General features: G+C 39.4%; 1 protein-coding gene across 19 annotated transcripts in view; it reads right to left on the bottom strand.

Annotated features, from left to right (window-relative positions):
- Positions 1–7,520: 7,520 nt before the first annotated feature.
- Positions 7,521–19,635, bottom strand: part of BAZ2B (bromodomain adjacent to zinc finger domain 2B) — a 309,197-nt gene continuing 297,082 nt past the window's right edge. For 14 of the 19 annotated variants that reach the window (XM_061608686.1, XM_061608687.1, XM_061608682.1 and 11 more), the window contains 6 exons: positions 18,899–19,209; positions 18,373–18,508; positions 16,078–16,224; positions 13,133–13,398; positions 9,987–10,130; positions 7,521–8,980 (listed from right to left, as the gene is read on the bottom strand). In XM_061608686.1, the coding sequence (XP_061464670.1) occupies positions 8,827–8,980; positions 9,987–10,130; positions 13,133–13,398; positions 16,078–16,224; positions 18,373–18,508; positions 18,899–19,209 (1,158 nt within the window). In that variant the 3' untranslated portion in view covers positions 7,521–8,826. The remainder of the gene's footprint in view (positions 8,981–9,986; positions 10,131–13,132; positions 13,399–16,077; positions 16,225–18,372; positions 18,509–18,898; positions 19,210–19,635) is intronic. The other 5 variants (XM_061608696.1, XM_061608697.1, XM_061608699.1 and 2 more) reach the window with 1 other exon arrangement.

The raw sequence follows: 19,635 nt of genomic DNA, 5'->3' as shown, positions 1-19,635 counted from the left end.
AGGTTACAACATTTGGGGCTTTTTCATTTAGAAAAAAAGGCAAATAAGGGTAAACAGATAGATATGTATAAGACTATGCATGGAATGGAGAAAATAGATATAGAGAGCTCTCTCTCTCTCATAATTGGGGATATATGAACATGTCTCAATCCATTCTGATATTCATTTCCACTTTCATCTGGTATTTTTCATGCTACTGCAATAGGTTTATTTTGCACGTCTGTGTTTCATCATTCACAAATCTGGAAATGGTACAGCTATAGATACAGATACAGCATATGACTCTCCAGAGTTTCTGCAAGTATACCCTCACTTGATAACTCTTTTGTGAGGTTGATCAGCCACGGACCTTGGTGGTATCCTAGTGCCCCTCACAAACACCTTTCAGGTGAGTGCCAATGGAACTTTCTTGAATGGCACTAGGACACCACCAACTGGAATGTTCTCAAGCAGTTCCTGGGCCGGGTTGGCTATTTGTCAGGAAGAACATGCTGGATGGCCTGCCTACCAAAGATGGCTTCTGCCAAAGCATACACATCTGTTTCATAGTGTCTTGTGAAGAAGCATGGACTAGCCCATGTTGCTGACCTGCAGACCTCTTGCACATGGACATTCGCACTTGCAGCTGCTGATCTAACTCTTGTTGCCTGTAAAATGCTGAATTAACCTTTGGTACTAAAGTTAGATCTGTGCAGAGGACTATTGTATTTATTTATTTATTTGATTTATATCCCAGCAGGAGCCCAGGGTGGCAATTACTCTACGACTACTCTATCCTTATGAAATATGCATAGATTTTTTGCTATTGAGAGAGCTTGAAGTTCAGAGCCTTGTCTTGCTGATGTAATCACCACTTAGGAGAAGACCTTGTATGATGGTTGTTTTTGTGGGATATCCTTTAGAGCAATGGTTCCCAACCTGGGGACCGTGAAGTAATCAAAGTAATCAAAGGGGGCTGCGAACAGTAAAGAAATGATTTATTTATTAATTTTTTAAAAAAGTTTCACTCCCTGGACACTGTCTGCTTCCCACTGCTGCTGCAGATGACACCTGCCCCTCGCTCCAAGCGAGAGGGGAGGACATTTGCTGAAGCGCCAGAGCATCTTTCAGGCAGGCATACATGGCAGATGCCAAAGGAGGCTGAGGGTGGAGATACCAGGAAGAAGAGGGGATTACTATCACCAACTCCCGAGGGAAAAAAGGGGGGAACCCCAAGATACTAGAAAAAAGTTTTTTTTGAAATGAAAGCCCAAATGGGTTTTATTAAAATGAAAGCCCAACATGTTCTCATGATTTTATTCACAGTCCTGACGAAGGCCAAGTCACTGAGTGGCTGAAACGCGTTGGGCTTTCATTTCAAAAAAACATTTTTCTAGCATCTTGGGGTTCCTCCCCTTTTTCCCTCGCTTGTTCTTGGATGCTTGCCATCTTTTGCTGTTTGTTTTATCACCAACTCCCATCTCCTTGCACTGCCGCTTCTGACAACGCCCTTACTCAGAAGGAGAGGGCATCTTGTGAAGCAAAAAGAAGCAAGGTTGCAAGGAAAGGCTGCTTTCCCACTTCCTTCCCGGCAGCCAGCCTGCCTCCCTGGAGGGAAGGGGTCACGAAATTTTTTGAGCTTATAAAGTGGATCCCATACTCATAAAGGTTGGGAACCACTGCTTTAGAGGTTCAAAGAGAGGCCACTGTAGCGCTGTCAGTACTGTATGTAGATTCCATGTTGGGAATCTATGTTGGATTGGTGGGCTGGAGAGCGCTGCTCATCTCAGAAACAGCTTCAGATAAGAATGTGCCCCCATATATTTTGTGGCAGATGCTAATAGTACCAGTGTCAGCTCTGATGCCTGCCTTCTCATTGTGTTTGGTTTTGGCCCCATTTTGAGGCTAAACACCATTGCCCACAGGAAGCAGCTTAAGGCTGCAATCCAATACATGTCTCCTCAGGAGTAAAAAGAGAGAATTTTGTCTGGGCAGAGTTTGACAAAGAAGGGAAGACGTTGCTTTGAATACTCTGTTGCTCATATAACAAACTGAGGCAAGAAAAACCCGTTGTCCTTCTGCGTTTGCAAATTATAATGCTTTGTGTCAGGAATACTTTCAGATGCATGGAGGGGGAAGGGAATTGGAGGGGGGAGAAGGCGAGAAGATCTCACAAACTTCTAAAGCCTCTTTTTTGAGAAAGGGCAAAATTCTTCATACCCTTCAAATGCTTTGCAACTAATGTGCCCCCCCTCCTCTGAAACCTGAACTGATCCATCACCTCTGGGAGTGGGTAACAAACCCAAGAAGCAAGCACAACATCCAATTCTTTCCTAGGCTGGGTGATTTGAAGTCAGTTATTCCTGGGGTCGCAACTGCCTTCCACCCTCCCCGTGTAAATTCCTTCTCTCACCCACTGTCATCTTCGCCACCTTTCTCCTGTATAAACTTCTCTCAAATGCAGAGTCTCTTGACGCCATCTCCCCCACATACACACACTCTCACACTGCGCTGCTACAGATCTACCACCCCCCACACCATGGAGGAGGCGGCAGGAGCCCTCCCGGGCACATCCATACAGCAGAGGCTGCAGTAATATCCTCCCCAGGGAGGATGAAGAGCTACATTGTGGGGCAAGAGACAGGCTGTAGGCTGGGGTGGACAAATATCTGCTTAATTCCTCCCACTGGAATTAAGCAGATTTTTCACCCGTTTCTGCTGGCAGCCCATCTCTTGCCCTGCAGTGTTGCACCTCCTCTTCCTTTTCCTCCTCCACCTGCTTGGAGAACCTTTGCAGAAGCCTCTGCCGTTTGGTTGGGCTGGGGAGACCCCTCCCCTCCTGCCTCCTCCTTAGCTCCTGTGGGGGGGTGGATTGGAGGGGGCTGGCAGGGGGCCGGCTGTGGAAAAAGTAATGGGACGACACATCCCCCCGTAAGGGAAAGGAAAAGAATTAAATGTAATTTATCATGCCATCAGTTGCACATAACAGCAAAAGAAGAGTAATAGGTCATTCACTCTCATCATCGTTCCCAAACTCTAAGCAGTCCAAAATTGACAATTTTATATTAGGCAACCCTGTTGACTCTGGTCTTGTCCTCCAAATTGCTAATCAGTATGCTGCTCTTATGCCCGAGGAAGAAAACCTCCACCTTTTGATCTTAGACGCTGAACCATCCAGGACTTCACTTCCATCCACCTATGGACAATTCTGCAGGCTGTTGAGTCTCACAGTCAGAACCCATTTCTCACAGATATCATGGCTGAACAATGTCTGCTAATTACAGACTTTGACCAATATTTATGCTACTTTGGAGGACATTAAGGACAAACTTTCTCTTGGTTTTTGCTGGTTATTCAGACCAGCTTATTAAGGCAGTATCAGTTTTAAAAGATCTATCATCAAGCACCCCACAGACAAATATATTGATGCTGGACCCCCAGCCTACATTTGTCTTGGACTCAAAATCTGCAGGCTAAGATGAACCAGTGAGACTAAAGAACTTGATGTTTAGGGGAATTTAATTCTAATTCCAGACCAGGAGGCATTTGACATATCACCATTGCCAAACAGATTTTTACCAAGCTGGCAGGGGAAAAACAGGATTTTGCAAAATCTGTGTATTGACATTCGACTCACCAGGTCTAGCAAGTAATTTTGCTGCTGAATCAAATTTAAAGAATCTGAAATTAGATGGGTCTTTAAAACTCATTCCTTATCCCCGTTGTTCAATCAAGAAATTCTTCAGAATTCTAAAAAGCGACACTCACCATCAGCAGAACCAGCGTTTGGCCCTTTGGAGTATGTTAACAAGGAAATGCTTATAGATCTTACCTGTGAGGAAGCAATTGTAGCTCCAAAGACTTCCAAAACATGCCCAGGTAGATTAAATATGAGACAGGAGTGGTAGCTAAATCTACCACATATCAAGACCCTGTTATAAATATGTCTGATACCCCCTCAATTGACACCTTAATCAACTCTTAATTGTTGTGAATAAAGTTAGTCAGGAATTAATTTAATTAAGGGAAACTTAAAAGCCTGATGCAGTAAAAACAGCCTAGCAGCAGGACAAGCTGTGGTAAAGCCCCCGTCAGGGTTGGAGGCAGTAGGAAAAACAGACTAACAGCAATAAACAATCCAGTCAGACACAGTGAGGAAATTTTATATTCATCCCGATTACAATGCCAGTCACACCCAGTCACACCCCAAAGGTGAACATCCACACACTCCCACATTTTAGAAAAAACCCTACTCACAACCTTCCAAGAATTCAAATGGCAAGAAAAGCGTTAGAAAAACTGCCTGTTCAAATAGGGCAGAAAAAACAAAGGATCCAGGGGGAGGAATTTCCCAGAAGCAACCTGGAGCTGTGATCCCCCCCCATCTCTTCAAGCTATTGGTGGATAATAATTCCCTTGGTGGTATCATAGTGCCACTCAAGAAATAGGCATTTTTTATACAGCACATAATAAGACACACATATCTGAATCATCAACAGATTATTTACAAATCAGTTACTTTCCCTGTCTGTTCCCTTTCAAAGTTAATGGCCCATCACAAAGCCATCTATGGCTGCAAACCTAACCATGTCTTCTCAGAAGTAAGTCCCACTGAATTCAGTGGGGCATACTAGCAGGTAAGTGGGTTAGGATTGCAGCCATTCTGGCTATCTTGATTTCACAGTTCCGTATGAACACCACCTTATTTCATTTCCATCTCTCAGGCATCACAGAGGGGCAGTTTAGTTATAAGTAGGGATGGAAAGATCTGTCAATTTTGGTTCTCAGTTTCTTCCCAATATTCAGTTCTCCAGATTTCTGCAGCAATTTTCTTTCTTTTTTTTTAAATCCTCATGAAAATTCTTCAGCATTTTAGTATGAATTTCCGTGGTGCAAAGATCCTCCGTGGCACAGAGTGGTAAGCAGCAGTAACGCAGCCGAAGCTCTGCTCATGGCTGGAGTTCAATTCCAACGAAAGGAGGAAGTCGAATCTCCGGTAAAAGGGGTCAAGGTCCACTCAGCCTTCCATCCATCCGTGGTCGGTAAAATGAGTACCCAGCATATGCTGGGGGGTAAAGAAAGGCCGGGGATGGAACTGGCAATCCCACCCCATATATATGGTCTGCCTAGTAAACGTCGCAAGACGTCACCCTAAGAGTCGGAAATGACTTGCACTACAAGTGCAGGGACACCTTTACCTTTCCCCCCCAATTAGTCAAAACGGAATGAAGTTTTGACTAATGTACAAATTTGACTAATGTACACATTTTTGCAAACAATTTTCACTAATATATACATTTTAATGAACACTTTCCCCTAAAATGTGCATTTTTGTGAACATTGCTTGGTTGGAGAGTTGCATCACAAAATTTAGATGAGTGCGGATTTCAAAGAACGGCTGTGTTTCAGTTCTTTTATTGTTTTAGAAAATGCAAATTTGATACATTAAACTTTGAATGCAAACTGATTGAATTCTCCCTCATCCCCAGTAATAAGTCAGTAAGATTTCAAGAGGGATAAAGGAAAGGTATTTTAATTTTAATTTGACTTTTACAACAGTGATCTAGGGTGTTCAAAAATGGGCAGTCTAATCCAGATGGTTCTCCCCACTTTCACAAATAGGCCAGGGCTTTAACTGAGGAGCAGAGATAAAATCCACAAGTAACAAAAGAAATCATGTCTTGCTGTGTGAATAAAGCAATAATGAGTGATGCATTCCATTGGTTTTTAAAATTCACAATAGGAAGCAGTTTAAGGCTGAAATCCTATCCCCACTTACCTGAGAATAAGCCTTGGTGAATTCAGTGTGATTCACTTCTGAGTAGACATAGCCAGGATTGCAGTCTTAGTGCATATCAACTGCCTTTGGCAACATACAGTGCTTCAGAAACAAGCAAAGGAAAGACGCCTATACACATCAGTAAATTTGTAAATAACTTATTCACTCCCACAAGATGTAATCATGGCCAGCAGTGATTACGAATATGTTCTACTTCCATTGTTAGAGGAGTATGCTTATGAATACCAGTGACTGAGAATCACAAGGGCTGAGAGTGCTGCTACACTGTAGCGATCAGGTCTGCTTGCAGGCTTCTCATAGGCATCTGGATGGCCAGTGTGAGAATAAGATGCTTTGAACCATCAGGGTTTTTCTTACATTCTTATTGGTAACCTCAAAGGATATTGTTACATGATATGTGCCTACTTCTGTGGATATATGGCATAGGAGTTTCTATTTGGAAGGGGATGCCCAAGATTTACTCCTACCACCTACTAACGTGATTTGTAATCTTTACTGCATCTGTACTTCTATAATCAAAACTTGTTTTATGACTACTAAAAACTAATTCATGAGGGAATTCTACTTCACTGTTCTGCTACCCCTCTGTCAGATGAAAATGAGAGGTGTTATATAGTGAAAGCAAATGTTAAAAACTGCAATTAAAAAAACCTTTTTGTTTCTATCAACAACTTTACATTTTTCAGAAGCACTCATTACAATTTTTAGTAATGAACGTGGCCATAAATACCAGTAAGTCAAGTAGAACAAATCTTCTTGTAAACCTTTATATGCTAGAGATAAAAGATTGATTTCTAATTTGGATAAAATAGAATATTTTTGAATAATTTACTGAAACTCAGTCCCACTCCTCAGTCAAATGTATTAGGCAATTCAATATAGAAATAATGCTATTCTACTGTTACATATCTGATTCTCTAAACAGTCTTGTAACAAAAAATTAAAAACCTAATACTATGCAATTTTCTTTGAACAACAACAAAAACTGATTACAATAGTAGTACTGAGCTTCGACACCACTGAAAGCTTTCTGTTTTTACTTTTACCAGTAAAGTTGAGTTATCCCTTGCACTTGGTTCTCACCAGGGATGCGAAACTTTGCCCCTCAGATGTTGCTGGACTCCAGCTCCCAGTAGCAATAATGATGGTTATTGTAATCCAGAAACATTTGGAGGGTCACAGGTTCCCCAACCCTATTCATAGTTACCTGGGAGTATGTCCTAATAAATTCAAAAGAGCTTACTTCTGAATAGTCATTTATAGGACTGAGCCTCAGAACTGCAGCATAAACCAGAAGACTGTATGTAATATAATGAATGACCACATACAGATTTGTGCAGAAAATGACTGTGCCTATCAAGATGTTCTAGTAAAGTTTTCAAGTCCAAAGCTCCTTACTTATAAAATTATACTGTGTCTGAACTAAGAGGCCTTTAGTTTAGTCCTGCCATACCATTCACACAACTCTGGGTACCTCTGAGTAGCATTGGGCTTCCATTAGCCAGTGTTAAAGTTGGCATTCCAGATAGGCCTGAATGTGCTCTGGCAGAATTTCACAAAATGTACACTACAATGAAAAGCCATTGTGACTATAGTTTTTGCCAGATCCTTTCCCTGCTATCTCCTATTCACAACTGATGGCGGGCAGGGTGGGGAGTTCTGGCTGCTAATTAGAAGCATTTATTTTATAAAAAAACACTAGAATATATAAAGAATTAAAATAACCAAGAAAAAAAACTGGTTTGCAAAACAGTATTTTATTGTATCCGTGCCACACATACTAGTGAAAAAAAACACTCCTAAAAAAAAGAAAAAGAATGCTACCTTTTCCACAACGTTTGTTTTAAATGAAACTTCAAGTACTCTTACATAGGTACAAAAAAAATCTGATCTATCCGCCTCCAACAGGCCACCACAACACACAGTAGATAAAACACAGTGGTTACAAATGTCTTTTTGTTATTTCTGTGGCAAGGCAAATGGAGGGAAATGTTTTTATGAAAAAATACTGTGTGCGTAGGAAATTGTCACAATTTTATTCCACATGGATACAAATGATTATACTTGAATTTGAGGCCCTGGTGGCTTGAAATTATATAACAAAATAGAAAAATGGAAAACTAATATCCCCTACACCCTGTTTTAAAGGCAGGCACTACAAAGATTAAGGAGACTCCACAGTGTTGGTAGAGGATAATTACTGTACAAGCCATATAGCTATAATTACTTTAAAACTAAAATAAAATGCTACAGTCCTTCTAAGGCATAAACAATAATGTCTGCAAACAATATGTACACATCATACATATTTAAAACAAGACTTAATATAAACAATAATGAACAGTATATACATATGTCTCATTTTTTCTTCACTGTCTTGAAATACAATTTAACTACACAAGTGATGCAGCAACATATATATAAATGTACTTGTAACTCTACAGTAAAGTTTAATTTTTCGTGCTTTTTACAGCACATCAGTGTAAACAGTTTTACTTGGCTTTGTTTTATATTTTAAAACATTCCTTGTTGTATTTTCAAGATTTAAAGCAATTTTATTCTCTAATTCTTCCTTTTCACAGAAAACGAAGAGTCTGGATGCTATTTAATCATAAATAATTCATAAAATTAAATACATTTACTAAAAAATAAACTACAAAGTAAAAAAATGAAAAATAGATATTTATTGAAAGGGAAAAGAGAACCTTTTTCCCCAAGTAGAGCTCTGGTGGTTGAATATTCAGTGCGTTTTGATATATTTTAAATTGCTATTGCACTATTACACCCCTTACGTTTAAATTCTTTGGGTGTGCTTCCCTGTTCTACCTAAAATAGTTTGATAAAACACACAAACCAAGAACCAAGTGCCATGGTTGCTGTAGGAGTGAAGCCTTAAGAATTAGTACCACGTCCCTGTGATACTTCAAGGAAAAATAAAACAGTCATTAGTTATGCATGTGCCTTGTACTTTAATGTAAATACAGTTCACATTGCTGGTCTCATTTGTCCTCATTTAAGAAAAGAAAACATATTGGACTACGATCATTTCAGCTCACTTTGAAAATTTCTGTCCATTTTTTTTCAAAATGTTTCCTCATGTTGTGGCCAGCCCGGCCAATGTCAGAATCATCTTCATTAAATGTTTCACAGTTGTCAAACACAAGCCTGACATCTACAGCGAAGGCTTCAAGATTAGGATACCTGAAAGAGAATGCCATTTTTTGAGTACAGAATGAAAAGTGAAGAATCTAAAACCTTTACCAAGGAGAATGAAGCAAAAGGATTTGCTATGTTCATCATAGATAAGTCTCACTTCTTTACTCTGCGTCATCTTAAACACAGCAGGCACTGGATAATATTGGCACCACATTTTTCAATGGAAGTAAAAGGGAGTGAGCACACCTGTTTCAGGTCTGTCCAAATAAGCAGAAAGCCTATAGACATTCTGCATGATATTATCTGCATCCATTTTACACTAAACAGTTCCAAAATCTTAGAAGCAAAAACAGAGTTTTTTGAGAACCAAAGCCATCTCCAGGATTGTATGGATGCCTAGCACCACCACAGTTCTCTTTTGAGAGCAAATTGCCACACCTAATGCCCATGCATCCAATACTGTTTTTCCTATCCATTCAAGATATGCTTGTAGTTGACCTGATATACGTGTGTCTGTCGCCTTGCAATAAGGATATTAGCTAGCCAGACTGAACAGCAAGGTAAAAGCAGTAGTGCTCAAGGGAGGCAGGAAAATGAACTAATACTCTGTGGGAGGGGCTGGAATGAGAGTCCTCTGGAGTGTTAACTCTTTCCTTCCTCAAGCAACAGAAGAGGAAGACTACTCATTTGGGGGTGTCCTAGTGCTCACTGAAGAAAGAGAAGCTCAACTTGGTTTGTATGGGTGTGGCAGCAAATTGATGGGCCCTTTAAATATCTATGGTTTCATCCTGGCCTGGCAGTGGCCTGGCTGAAATGGTCATTAGCACAACCCCTAGAATCAACTGCACTTTGGGTCCACCTTGCTAACCACTAGGGCTGGGCACTGACTGACCCAATGTTTGCTCTTTAGTCTATAAATCCTCTCAGGCACCTGGCTGTTACGTTCGAGTAACTAAGAAATTTGGGGATCTGACTGTACACAAATATTAAGAAAAGTTGATTTAATCTTATGTTGTGTTTAAAAAAAATGGTTCCCCTGATTTTTACTTACTGTCCACTACTTAGCTTCTCCCGAATGGTGGAAAAATCCATTGGTTTTTTAATAACTTTCTTATAACCAGGAACAAGTTTCAAGTTTACAGGAAGTAGGAAAGGCCATGCATCTTCATGAGTTTCCAATTCAGATAGGAGCACACTAAGAAAGTCACCAAAAAAAATTTCATAAATTTCTGAACAGCTTGGTACTTCACATGGTTTTGTCTGGCTATATTTATTTTAAAACCAGAGTGCTAACTGCTATGAGGTAGGGTTATCCACAGTGAAATGAGAGATGAATTCATAAGAGCAGATCCTGCACACATTTTGACCAGCTATAGAATGAATGGGTGCCTTTTGTGAATGGATGCAAAAGAATATAAAGAGCGCTAAAAGCTATGGTTATTCAGTGTCAATCCAAAGTGGAGTATAAACAAAGTCAGTATATCTGAACCACTTCACAGAAAGTTGCATTTGGAATGTAAGGTAATATAAAATTGGAGATCCCATGTCTCCAGTTACACAAGATCTTTCTAGTATATGCGAATAACTATTTGATTAAAAAATTACAGGAAAAACTTTTAAAGGGAACAGGCAAATGATATAGAGCTGTTTTGGGCACATATTCATATTGACCACTTCCATTTTCCTAAGGAAATATGGAAGGAGAATATGCCATCTCGGGGCCTGATGCCCCTAGTCTTGACTTCAAAACATTCTTGCCTTTGGACGATAGGTGGAGCTATGTTACCCGCTTGATGGCAGTCCTCCTGTGGAAAATATGCCATCTCTCCATGTCTTTTGAGAAATTATTGAGAAGATTTAGTTTTAAATAAGAGTTTTTAAAGAAATACATAGCCTTGGTCTGATCACGAAAGAAAGTTCTACAACAGGGTTAGGGAACCTGTGGTCCTCCAGATGTTATTGACACTAACTCCAGTCAGCTCCAGCTAGCATGATAAAATGGTCAGGGATGATAGGAGTTGTAGTCCAACAACATTTGGAGAGCCACAGGCTCCCCACCCTTGCCTTAAACCCTTAAGTTCCTAGCCTGCAGCAGCTCAGAGCTTGGAAACGTTACTTTTTTGAACTACAGCTCCCATCAGCCTAATCCAGTGGCCATGTTGTCTAGGGCTGATGGGAGTTGTAGTTCAAAACATAAGAACAACACAACATAAGAAGAGCCTGCTGGATCAGGGCAGTGGCCCATCTAGTCCAGCATCCTGTTCTCACAGTGGCCAACCAGGTGCCTGGGGGAAGCCCGCAAGCAGGACCCGAGTGCAAGAACACTCTCCCCTCCTGAGGCTTCTAGCAACTGGTTTTCAGAAGCATGCTGCCTCTGACTAGGGTGGCACAGCACAGCCATCACGGCTAGTAGTCATTGATAGCCCTGTCCTCCATGAATTTGTCTAATCTTCTTTTAAAGCCGTCCAAGCTGGTGGCCATTACTGCATCTTGTGGGAGCAAATTCCATAGTTTAACTATGCGCTGAGTAAAGAAGTACTTCCTTTTGTCTGTCCTGAATCTTCCAACATTCAGCTTCTTTGAATGCCCACGAGTTCTAGTATTATGAGAGAGGGAGAAGAACTTTTCTCTATCCACTTTCTCAATGCCATGCATAATTTTATACACTTCTATCATGTCTCCTCTGACCCGCCTTTTCTCTAAACTAAAAAGCCCCAAATGCTGCAACCTTTCCTCGTAAGGGAGTCACTCCATCCCCTTGATCATTCTGGTTGCCCACTTCTGAACCTTTTCCAACTCTATAATATCCTTTTTGAGATGAGGCGACCAGAACTGTACACAGTATTCCAAATGCGGCCGCACCATAGATTTATACAACGGCATTATGATATCGGCTGTTTTATTTTCAATACCTTTCCTAATTATCGCTAGCATGGAATTTGCCTTTTTCACAGCTGCCGCACACTGGGTCGACATTTTCATCGTGCTGTCCACCACAACCCCGAGGTCTCTCTCCTGGTCGGTCACCGCCAGTTCAGACCCCATGAGCGTATATGTGAAATTCAGATTTTTTGCTCCAATATGCATAATTTTACACTTGTTTATATTGAATGGCATTTGCCATTTTTCCGCCCATTCACTCAGTTTGGAGAGATCTTTTTGGAGTAAAAAAGTAACTTTTCCAAGCTCTGCGGCTCCTCTCACACTACAGCTTATGTTCTTTCTTACATTTTTTTTCTGTTTTGATGACAGGGATGGTTGCATGCAAACGTTCATGATTTATGCAGAGTTGTTCCCAACCCTGGAAACAATGGAGAAACCTTGTCCATACATGAGTTTTACATATGCATATAAGGGACCCCTGCACTGGGCTGATTGGCCAGTCAGAAAATGAAGTACACTGCAAAAACTATATTGGTTTGAATTCAAAAACTGATGAGCAGAAGAACAAAGTGCATTAATGTTTTTCTGAAAAGCTATGATCAATCTTCTCACAATGCAGCAATACAATATATCAAGAATTGAATTATAGTACAAGAAAGATTTGGGGTCACTTTTCTCATGCAATACTAAACTGGAAAGAGCCCTCCTGTAAGTGGAAGAGGCTTTCCGCTAGTGAATCTTTGGATCCAACCCACTGACTTCAGTGAGTCCTTATGGGAATAATTTTGCTTTTACTATCACATGATCCAAAGCAGAGCAAGCTCAGGATTAAATTACCTGAGATGTTTAAACCTGAATCTATCTCAAATCATGTATAAAATGAATGAGTGCCCTCCTTTTAAGAGCAAACTGGGCTCATGGGAAAGAGGAGCCAAATCCTTCCCCACGTGTATCTTCCTGCAGTCCATTACCCAAACGCTGCTGTCTCCAAATCAGGCACTGATACTGGAAGTAATCTAGCAGGTACAGAGTGGGGGGGGGGCTGCACAGCAGCAGACTGACAAAGTTCTGTTCCCTTCATCCATTCATGTCCTTTTAGTCTATAGTTGCCCACCCCACCCCCTTCTTATACAGGTTTGGGGCAGACCCAGGTTGCCACCCTGGGCTCCTACGGAGAGGGAGGGTGGGACATAAATTTAATAAAGAAATAAGTAATAAAACAAATGGATCAGCTGCTGCTGAATTACACGTGTCTCCAGATCTTCCATTTGTTCTCAAACACATTTTAAAATAAATACATCTGACAGCCAGTACCTGCATAAAGCCATGTCCTTAGATTCATCTCGTTTAGCTTTTTTCACCGGGGAAACACTTTCCTGTTTTGATGGGCTAACAGAAATATTTTCATCCATTTTTCTCTTCTTAGAGTCCATTTTCCCTCTTTTAATGGAGCTGCTTGTAGATGCAGAGTCATCTTCTTCCATTTCTACTGTTAAAGGCAGTTTCTTGCCTTTTTTGTGTTCATTGCTTTTTTTCCCTTTAATTTGATTTTTTTTTACTTTTAAAGTTTGACCACTTGCCTGCAGCAGAAAAAAAATCCAATAAATTTAAAGAAAACCTCATGGTCAGCCATATATGTTTGGAACACTCTCCCTACTGAGGTGCATCTAGCCACATCACTGTTTTCTTTTTGGAAACAGGTGAATAAATACCTCTTCTAGCAAATTTATCAGCCCTTAGGAATGGTGGAAATACACTTACTGCATTTACTCCATAAGTCAGTGGTCAAAATCAAAAGCATCACAAGCCAGTGATCTGCTTTACATGGCGGCTTGTCTGCTCCTCTTTCCAGCAGAAGTCCCCTCCCCCTTCAAAAAGTCTGGAGCAAAACCCTATGAGGCACAAGGGCTACTGGTGGAAAGAAATATCCCATTTCCCGTGCACATGCTGGTGCTTTCCGCTTCTGATGAGTAGGGCAGGGAAAGGTTAAACTATCTCTGTTTAAAAATACATGGAGTTTTCAGGCAGTAAAATAGTCGGGTGTCAGTGAAAGAGGGCTTGACTTCTACAAATTATTGAATATCCACTCTTTTAAAAATCAGGCCAACTTCAAGGCCAGTCTAGAGTTTCATAGACATCATCAGACAGATTTCTTTTTTTCTTAGAGTATGCAGTCTTCAAAGACTATAAATTAATCACTATAACTGTTGTGATGATTTGCACCGCTCAATAAACTCTAAACAAAGGCTGTAAAATTACAGTAAACAATAGTGTACGAAATGGAACCATGTATTTTAGGACACAGCCTACTTAACATTTTTACTTTAGATGTGCAACAAAGAGCATACTAATTAAACAAGCCACTGATACTAACATGTGAGAAGATGTAAATGAAAGGGAGATGAAGGTAGGGGGAATTCCAATGAACTAGACAGATTACAAAACAATGCTTGAGAAATCTGAAGAGTGAGATTTTACGTGACAAAATAAAGAGCAGTATTCATCTGAATCCAAACAGCTTAAGCATACTATTGGATAGGAAAAGAAAGAAAAATATTGAGAACACAATATATTAGACAAATGTTATCGCTAGAAAAATTATAATGTAAGGTTACATGCACAAAAGCATGCAAAAATTGGGTAATAGTTGGGTAATTAGTAATAGCAGATGTCTTCTAGGAATAAAGTAAAAGTAAAATGTATATAAATGGTAAAGATATTTTTTACATGAAAAAACAACAAAGATGGTATCTTAAAGACTAAAAATATATTATGACATAAGCGTTAATGGACTACTGCGCACAGCAGAACATCATAGCCAATCTTATCTCTGATAAATGAGGCTGAAAAGAGGTTTTGCTGCATGCATACATTGAACTCAATGGGTCTACTCTGAGTATGACTTATGTTGACTATCACTCACAGCAATAATTTACTGAGATTTCTTAACACTTAATTTATATACTGCATTTCTCTCTTGCTACTTAGGACTTAGTATGCCACTTCACACATCATATTTTTTTACGGGTACACACAAACTGTTTTGCATGTACCTGTAACCAATTTGAATGTGTGGAGTAGTCCTGAATGGCAACACAGAAATGCAGTAGACAAATTATGTGCAAATAAACCTAAATTGTTCATCATTCTATACATTTCAAGACTCTTAATGGTTTAGGGGCCAATTAAATTTAAAACAGGGTAAATACTGTATAAATTTAATCCTAAATGGCTATTTGCTGTGAAAGGCAAATGCGCAATTATATATAAAAATTATTAACCCTGCCTTTGCCACTGGGGATGGTCAAATCTGTTGATTTCAGTTTCTCTCAGTTTTTCAATCCTAAATTTAATTCACCAACATTTCTGCATCAGTAAGCGTTTTTTTAAAAAAATCCACATGAAAATTCATCAGTATTTTACTGAACATATCTCCTAATATTCACATTTTTGTATGCAATTTTGCTAACATATACATTTTTGCAAGCAACATCCCTAATATTAAATGCAGTTTTGTATATTATCTTCATTAATATATGCATTTTATACACAATTTTCCTTAATATATGCATTTTTGTAATAATTTTTTGACTGAAGTGCATCATAAAATTCAGGGAAGTGCAAATTTTGAAATATATCTATATTTTTAGTTTACATATTTGTTTTGAGAAGTGGAAATTAGGTAGGTCTGCATTAAAATGTGAACCAAACAAAATTTCTCCCCCATCCCTACTTGTAACACCCAGGACTACTTTTTCAAGTGAAGTGACAGCTTGAATTAATGTTGATTCAATATATCTAAGCCAAAATTCAGAGAAATGCGCACCATTCCTACACACATCAGAATTACTGTCACAGGATCTTTTTGCTTCTGCAGAATGTAGCCCCATCATATCAATAAAACAGAACTTAAACAATGTTGAACATAGAAAATATATACTTATCATCTGATTTGTAAATATCCATTGACCTACTTGACTACACTAAGAACTGTTCCTATGGTACCAGGCTGAAGCATTGGTTGAATCCCCACCCCACCCCACCCCCACTTTTTCAGGTCCTTCAAGTACCATGGATGAGAGTACCAGAGGTATGTTTAAGAGGTCAGCCTATCAAAACCTTTTTAAAATGGAAAACGAAGTTTTGTAGAGTCTATGGGCAATTAATGCATCAATGACACTTGCTAGAGAGTCGCAAAACACTGAACTGAAGAACTTTGAGGATAAAAACATTTGGATTCACCTAGAAGTTAATATTACCTTTGCTATGCAGGCAGGACAAAACCAGTCACCATCGGGAATAGTACTGATCTTGGGTCTATGGCAGTAGGTATGGCAGCCTTTGTCACAACCATCGCAGAGAAGCAGTAGTTCCTCATTATCTCCTTTTCGACATATTTGGCAGTACTACAATACAGGGAAAATACTTCAGATAAATATGTCAACATAATTTGGGCATTAAATAAACAGCACACTGTATGCACATACTGGAGAAAATTAAAAAAATCAAACTTTAAAAATTCTAAGAGTCTATGTCTAAGAGCCATTTACATTTAAAAGATAACTAAAGAAGTACAAAAATGACAGGCCAATGAAACATATTTCCTTCCCGCACCCTTTATTATAGACCATATCTTAGCCAAACCCTCTGCTAGGGATTTGCTGTTTGCCTTAGGACTGCTTAGCTAGGGAGAATTTGAAACATTTTGTAACTTCATTCATTCCCAAGGCATTCATAAAATTGGCATTCTACTGTATATGGGTTGTGTGCAATGCTCTGTGTACATAGTTCCATTAGCACAATGGGAGTTCCATTCCTTTTCCTTCCACTATTCACACCAAAATCTGCTTAAGAAGGTCCCCAAACCCTCTGGAGCTGATTTTGAGGGGATGCAGGGGGCTGGAGGGGACAAGAGAGGGAAAGGAAGCTCCATTGTGCATGTGGAAGTCTATTACGCCAGCAGAGCTATGTATTTTTGCTATTTTCCCGTGTTCTGGTATGGAATCGCCCAGGAACATTGCACTATACCTTGTTTATCTTAACAGCTTATTTTACATTTCTGATAATTAGTTCAGATGAAAAAGTGAATGCTACTAAAATTACACTGATGTAGCACTAAATTAGGGGGAAGCACTAAGAAAATTCAGATCACTGCCATGTGGATAATAGAAGGTCTACTATGCAGACAGGCAGATATGCATTACAAGACACTGATAATTCCAGTATTCATTTGGTCAAAATTTGAAGTAAACAGAAACGGATATATCAGAAGTCACATATCTAATTTCAATAGGTACAAATGCCACAAACCACATGCTAGTTAGTGAACAGAGCTCATTTCCTAATACTCTGCATGGCAAAGTCAGGGAATCATGGAAATATCATGCAAAACCCAGTGCAACAAGAATTGGGGGGGGGGGGTGAGACGGAGAAGAATACTACTTTCTTCCCCTCTAGTTGAGTGCTACCTGTTGAACTAAGGAAATGTTAGTTTTTTGTGTGTACAAGTCAAGTCCTAGAGCTCAACTCAGAAGTTCTCCATGCCAGTGCTAAGAGTCACAATTGGTATCACTTCCAAGAATAAATATCTGGAATGTTTATTCCAAAATTTAGTTGCTATTAAAACATAAACAATGTGTACACTGGCAGGAGTGATGGAATTTGCTAAATCTCACTTTATATTCTCAGTGGAGAAACACAGTACAGAAACTATTTCTATAGCTAGTGGAAAACCATCTTAAGATAAGAAACAGCAACATTTATGTATCTTTTGGTCATTGCCAAGAATATAGATAAAAATATATGCTGGTAAGAAATGGCTCACAGTATCAGGTGAAAAGTAAGGTTACAATACGCACAAAAGTTGGAGAAAGAATTAGTTATTTCAACAGTTAACATGTTTTCATTGTTTAATTGTTAGCATTTTCCCATTCATTGCTATAGTATAAAAAGCTCAATTTTCAGAAATCTGATGCCCAAGATTCATGCAAAATCTCTTTACATGCATTTGCATGCCTTTCATGAATATGCAATTAACACAGCAGTGCTTGTTAATTTGTCATTTCTATGCGGAGACGGACATTTCAGCCTGTGTGCTTGTACGGTCGTCCAATCTGCACATACAACTGTATTAAGTGGGCATGCAAAGAAGCCATGCACATCTTTTAAGCATGTACTTTGCATCTCATCTTTCTGAAAAAGCCTTTAATTGCAGTCTTTGACACTGAATCCCCATAATGGCAACACAGAAAGGGTCATTTTATCATTAGCATGGTGACCTCTTCCAGAGAGAGGCACAGAAATGCCCATTCTAGTTTTTAAAAGTACTAAGGTTAAAATATACCAGTAGAAGGGCTATTTATCATAAGAAAATTCAAAATGCTGAATTTGGCTACAAGAGAGCACAGCTTCTTCAAAATTTATGTGAATCAATGTAAAATGTACAATTTAACTTTTTGTAATTTTTCACAGGCAGCAATGAAAGATACACTATCAATTGAGGTATCTGGAAAGAAGGAAAATAGGATACATAAAAATCAGTTCACAACACTTACAACTTTCATAATAGATTTTTCCCATGCTATTGATTTCTGTAACTGCTGAATGCACAGAGCTACCTGTGCAGCACTGCGAGCTTCTGACAATGCCCTTCTCCATACCCTTAGCCCTGGAGCAATATCCTCTTCCATTCTGCATTGAAATATAGAGAAATTAAGCAGGTCACATCCATTTTCATCAGTTTCTGAATGTGGAACAATCATGGTCACATTGAAAGCCAAGCAATGACAAAAACATACACAGCCAGTAAGGGTAATAAGGCTTAAGCAACTAAATTTGATGTAGTGCACAGACTGTGGCTACGTGCCTCAAAGCTTAGTCACAACTAGTTAAATGTAAGATAACTTTGCAGGATTAACATACATAACGGGGAAAAAAATCTTTACGAAGCACCATGCATAATAACGTGATCCATGTGGATCAGAGACATACAAGAAGATACATAGATAAACACACAATAGAAAATAGGCTCCAATTAGCAAAGAAGCACAATAATTTTTCAAGTTAATCTCAATAACCTACCCGTCACCATCACCACTAACGGATGGTGCAGGAGCAGGGACAGTAACTGTGCCCACATTATCCAGTTTGATCTGAATGGTGGTACTTAAGGGGCTCTTCAGATACCTTCGCTCTATGTTCCGCTCCAAGTCAGCAAGTCTGGTTACAGCTATATCTAGAGGGTTGTCACTCTTCCGTTCTAGAGTACTGCTATTGCCTTCTTCTCCACCAGCACAATCACCATCACGCTTCTTGTGCAATTTAGTAATTGACTTATGTTCATAATATACCAGGTCTTCCCTTTCCGATGCTGGCTCAGGGCACATCCAACCCTGTATTTTAATAGAAAGATTTGCACATGTTTGTTTGTTACTGTAACCACCTAAGTATGGGCAATGGATTGTTTGTTTGAGATATTCCTTAAACTGTGTGTGTATTTCCAAATGTTCTCCAAAAGACTAGGAGCTTCTTAGCCTTTCTTTCCTCTATTGCTTTGATTATAAGAAGTTTTACTTTTAAGAATGCCGTTTTACAGAAGCAGTGTTCTGTTTTATATCTTTTTGGAAAAAATGGGCAATCAGTAAGACAGATGTTACATAAAAGGTGAATCTGGACTCACATCCAAGAACCACTCACTGCATGGGAAAAACATACCAAACTCAAAGTCCAGTTTCATAGTCCTGGTTACATGTATCTTTCAACCCTGCAACAATCTTGGGAACCCGGAGGGGCCCGATTATTTTACATTCATTATCTGT

This window comes from Rhineura floridana, chromosome 2 (assembly GCF_030035675.1).
Source record: "Rhineura floridana isolate rRhiFlo1 chromosome 2, rRhiFlo1.hap2, whole genome shotgun sequence".
NCBI lineage: Eukaryota > Metazoa > Chordata > Lepidosauria > Squamata > Rhineuridae > Rhineura > Rhineura floridana.
The sequence above is the reverse complement of the archived record's forward strand: the minus strand, read 5'-3'. Positions and strand labels throughout refer to the sequence as shown.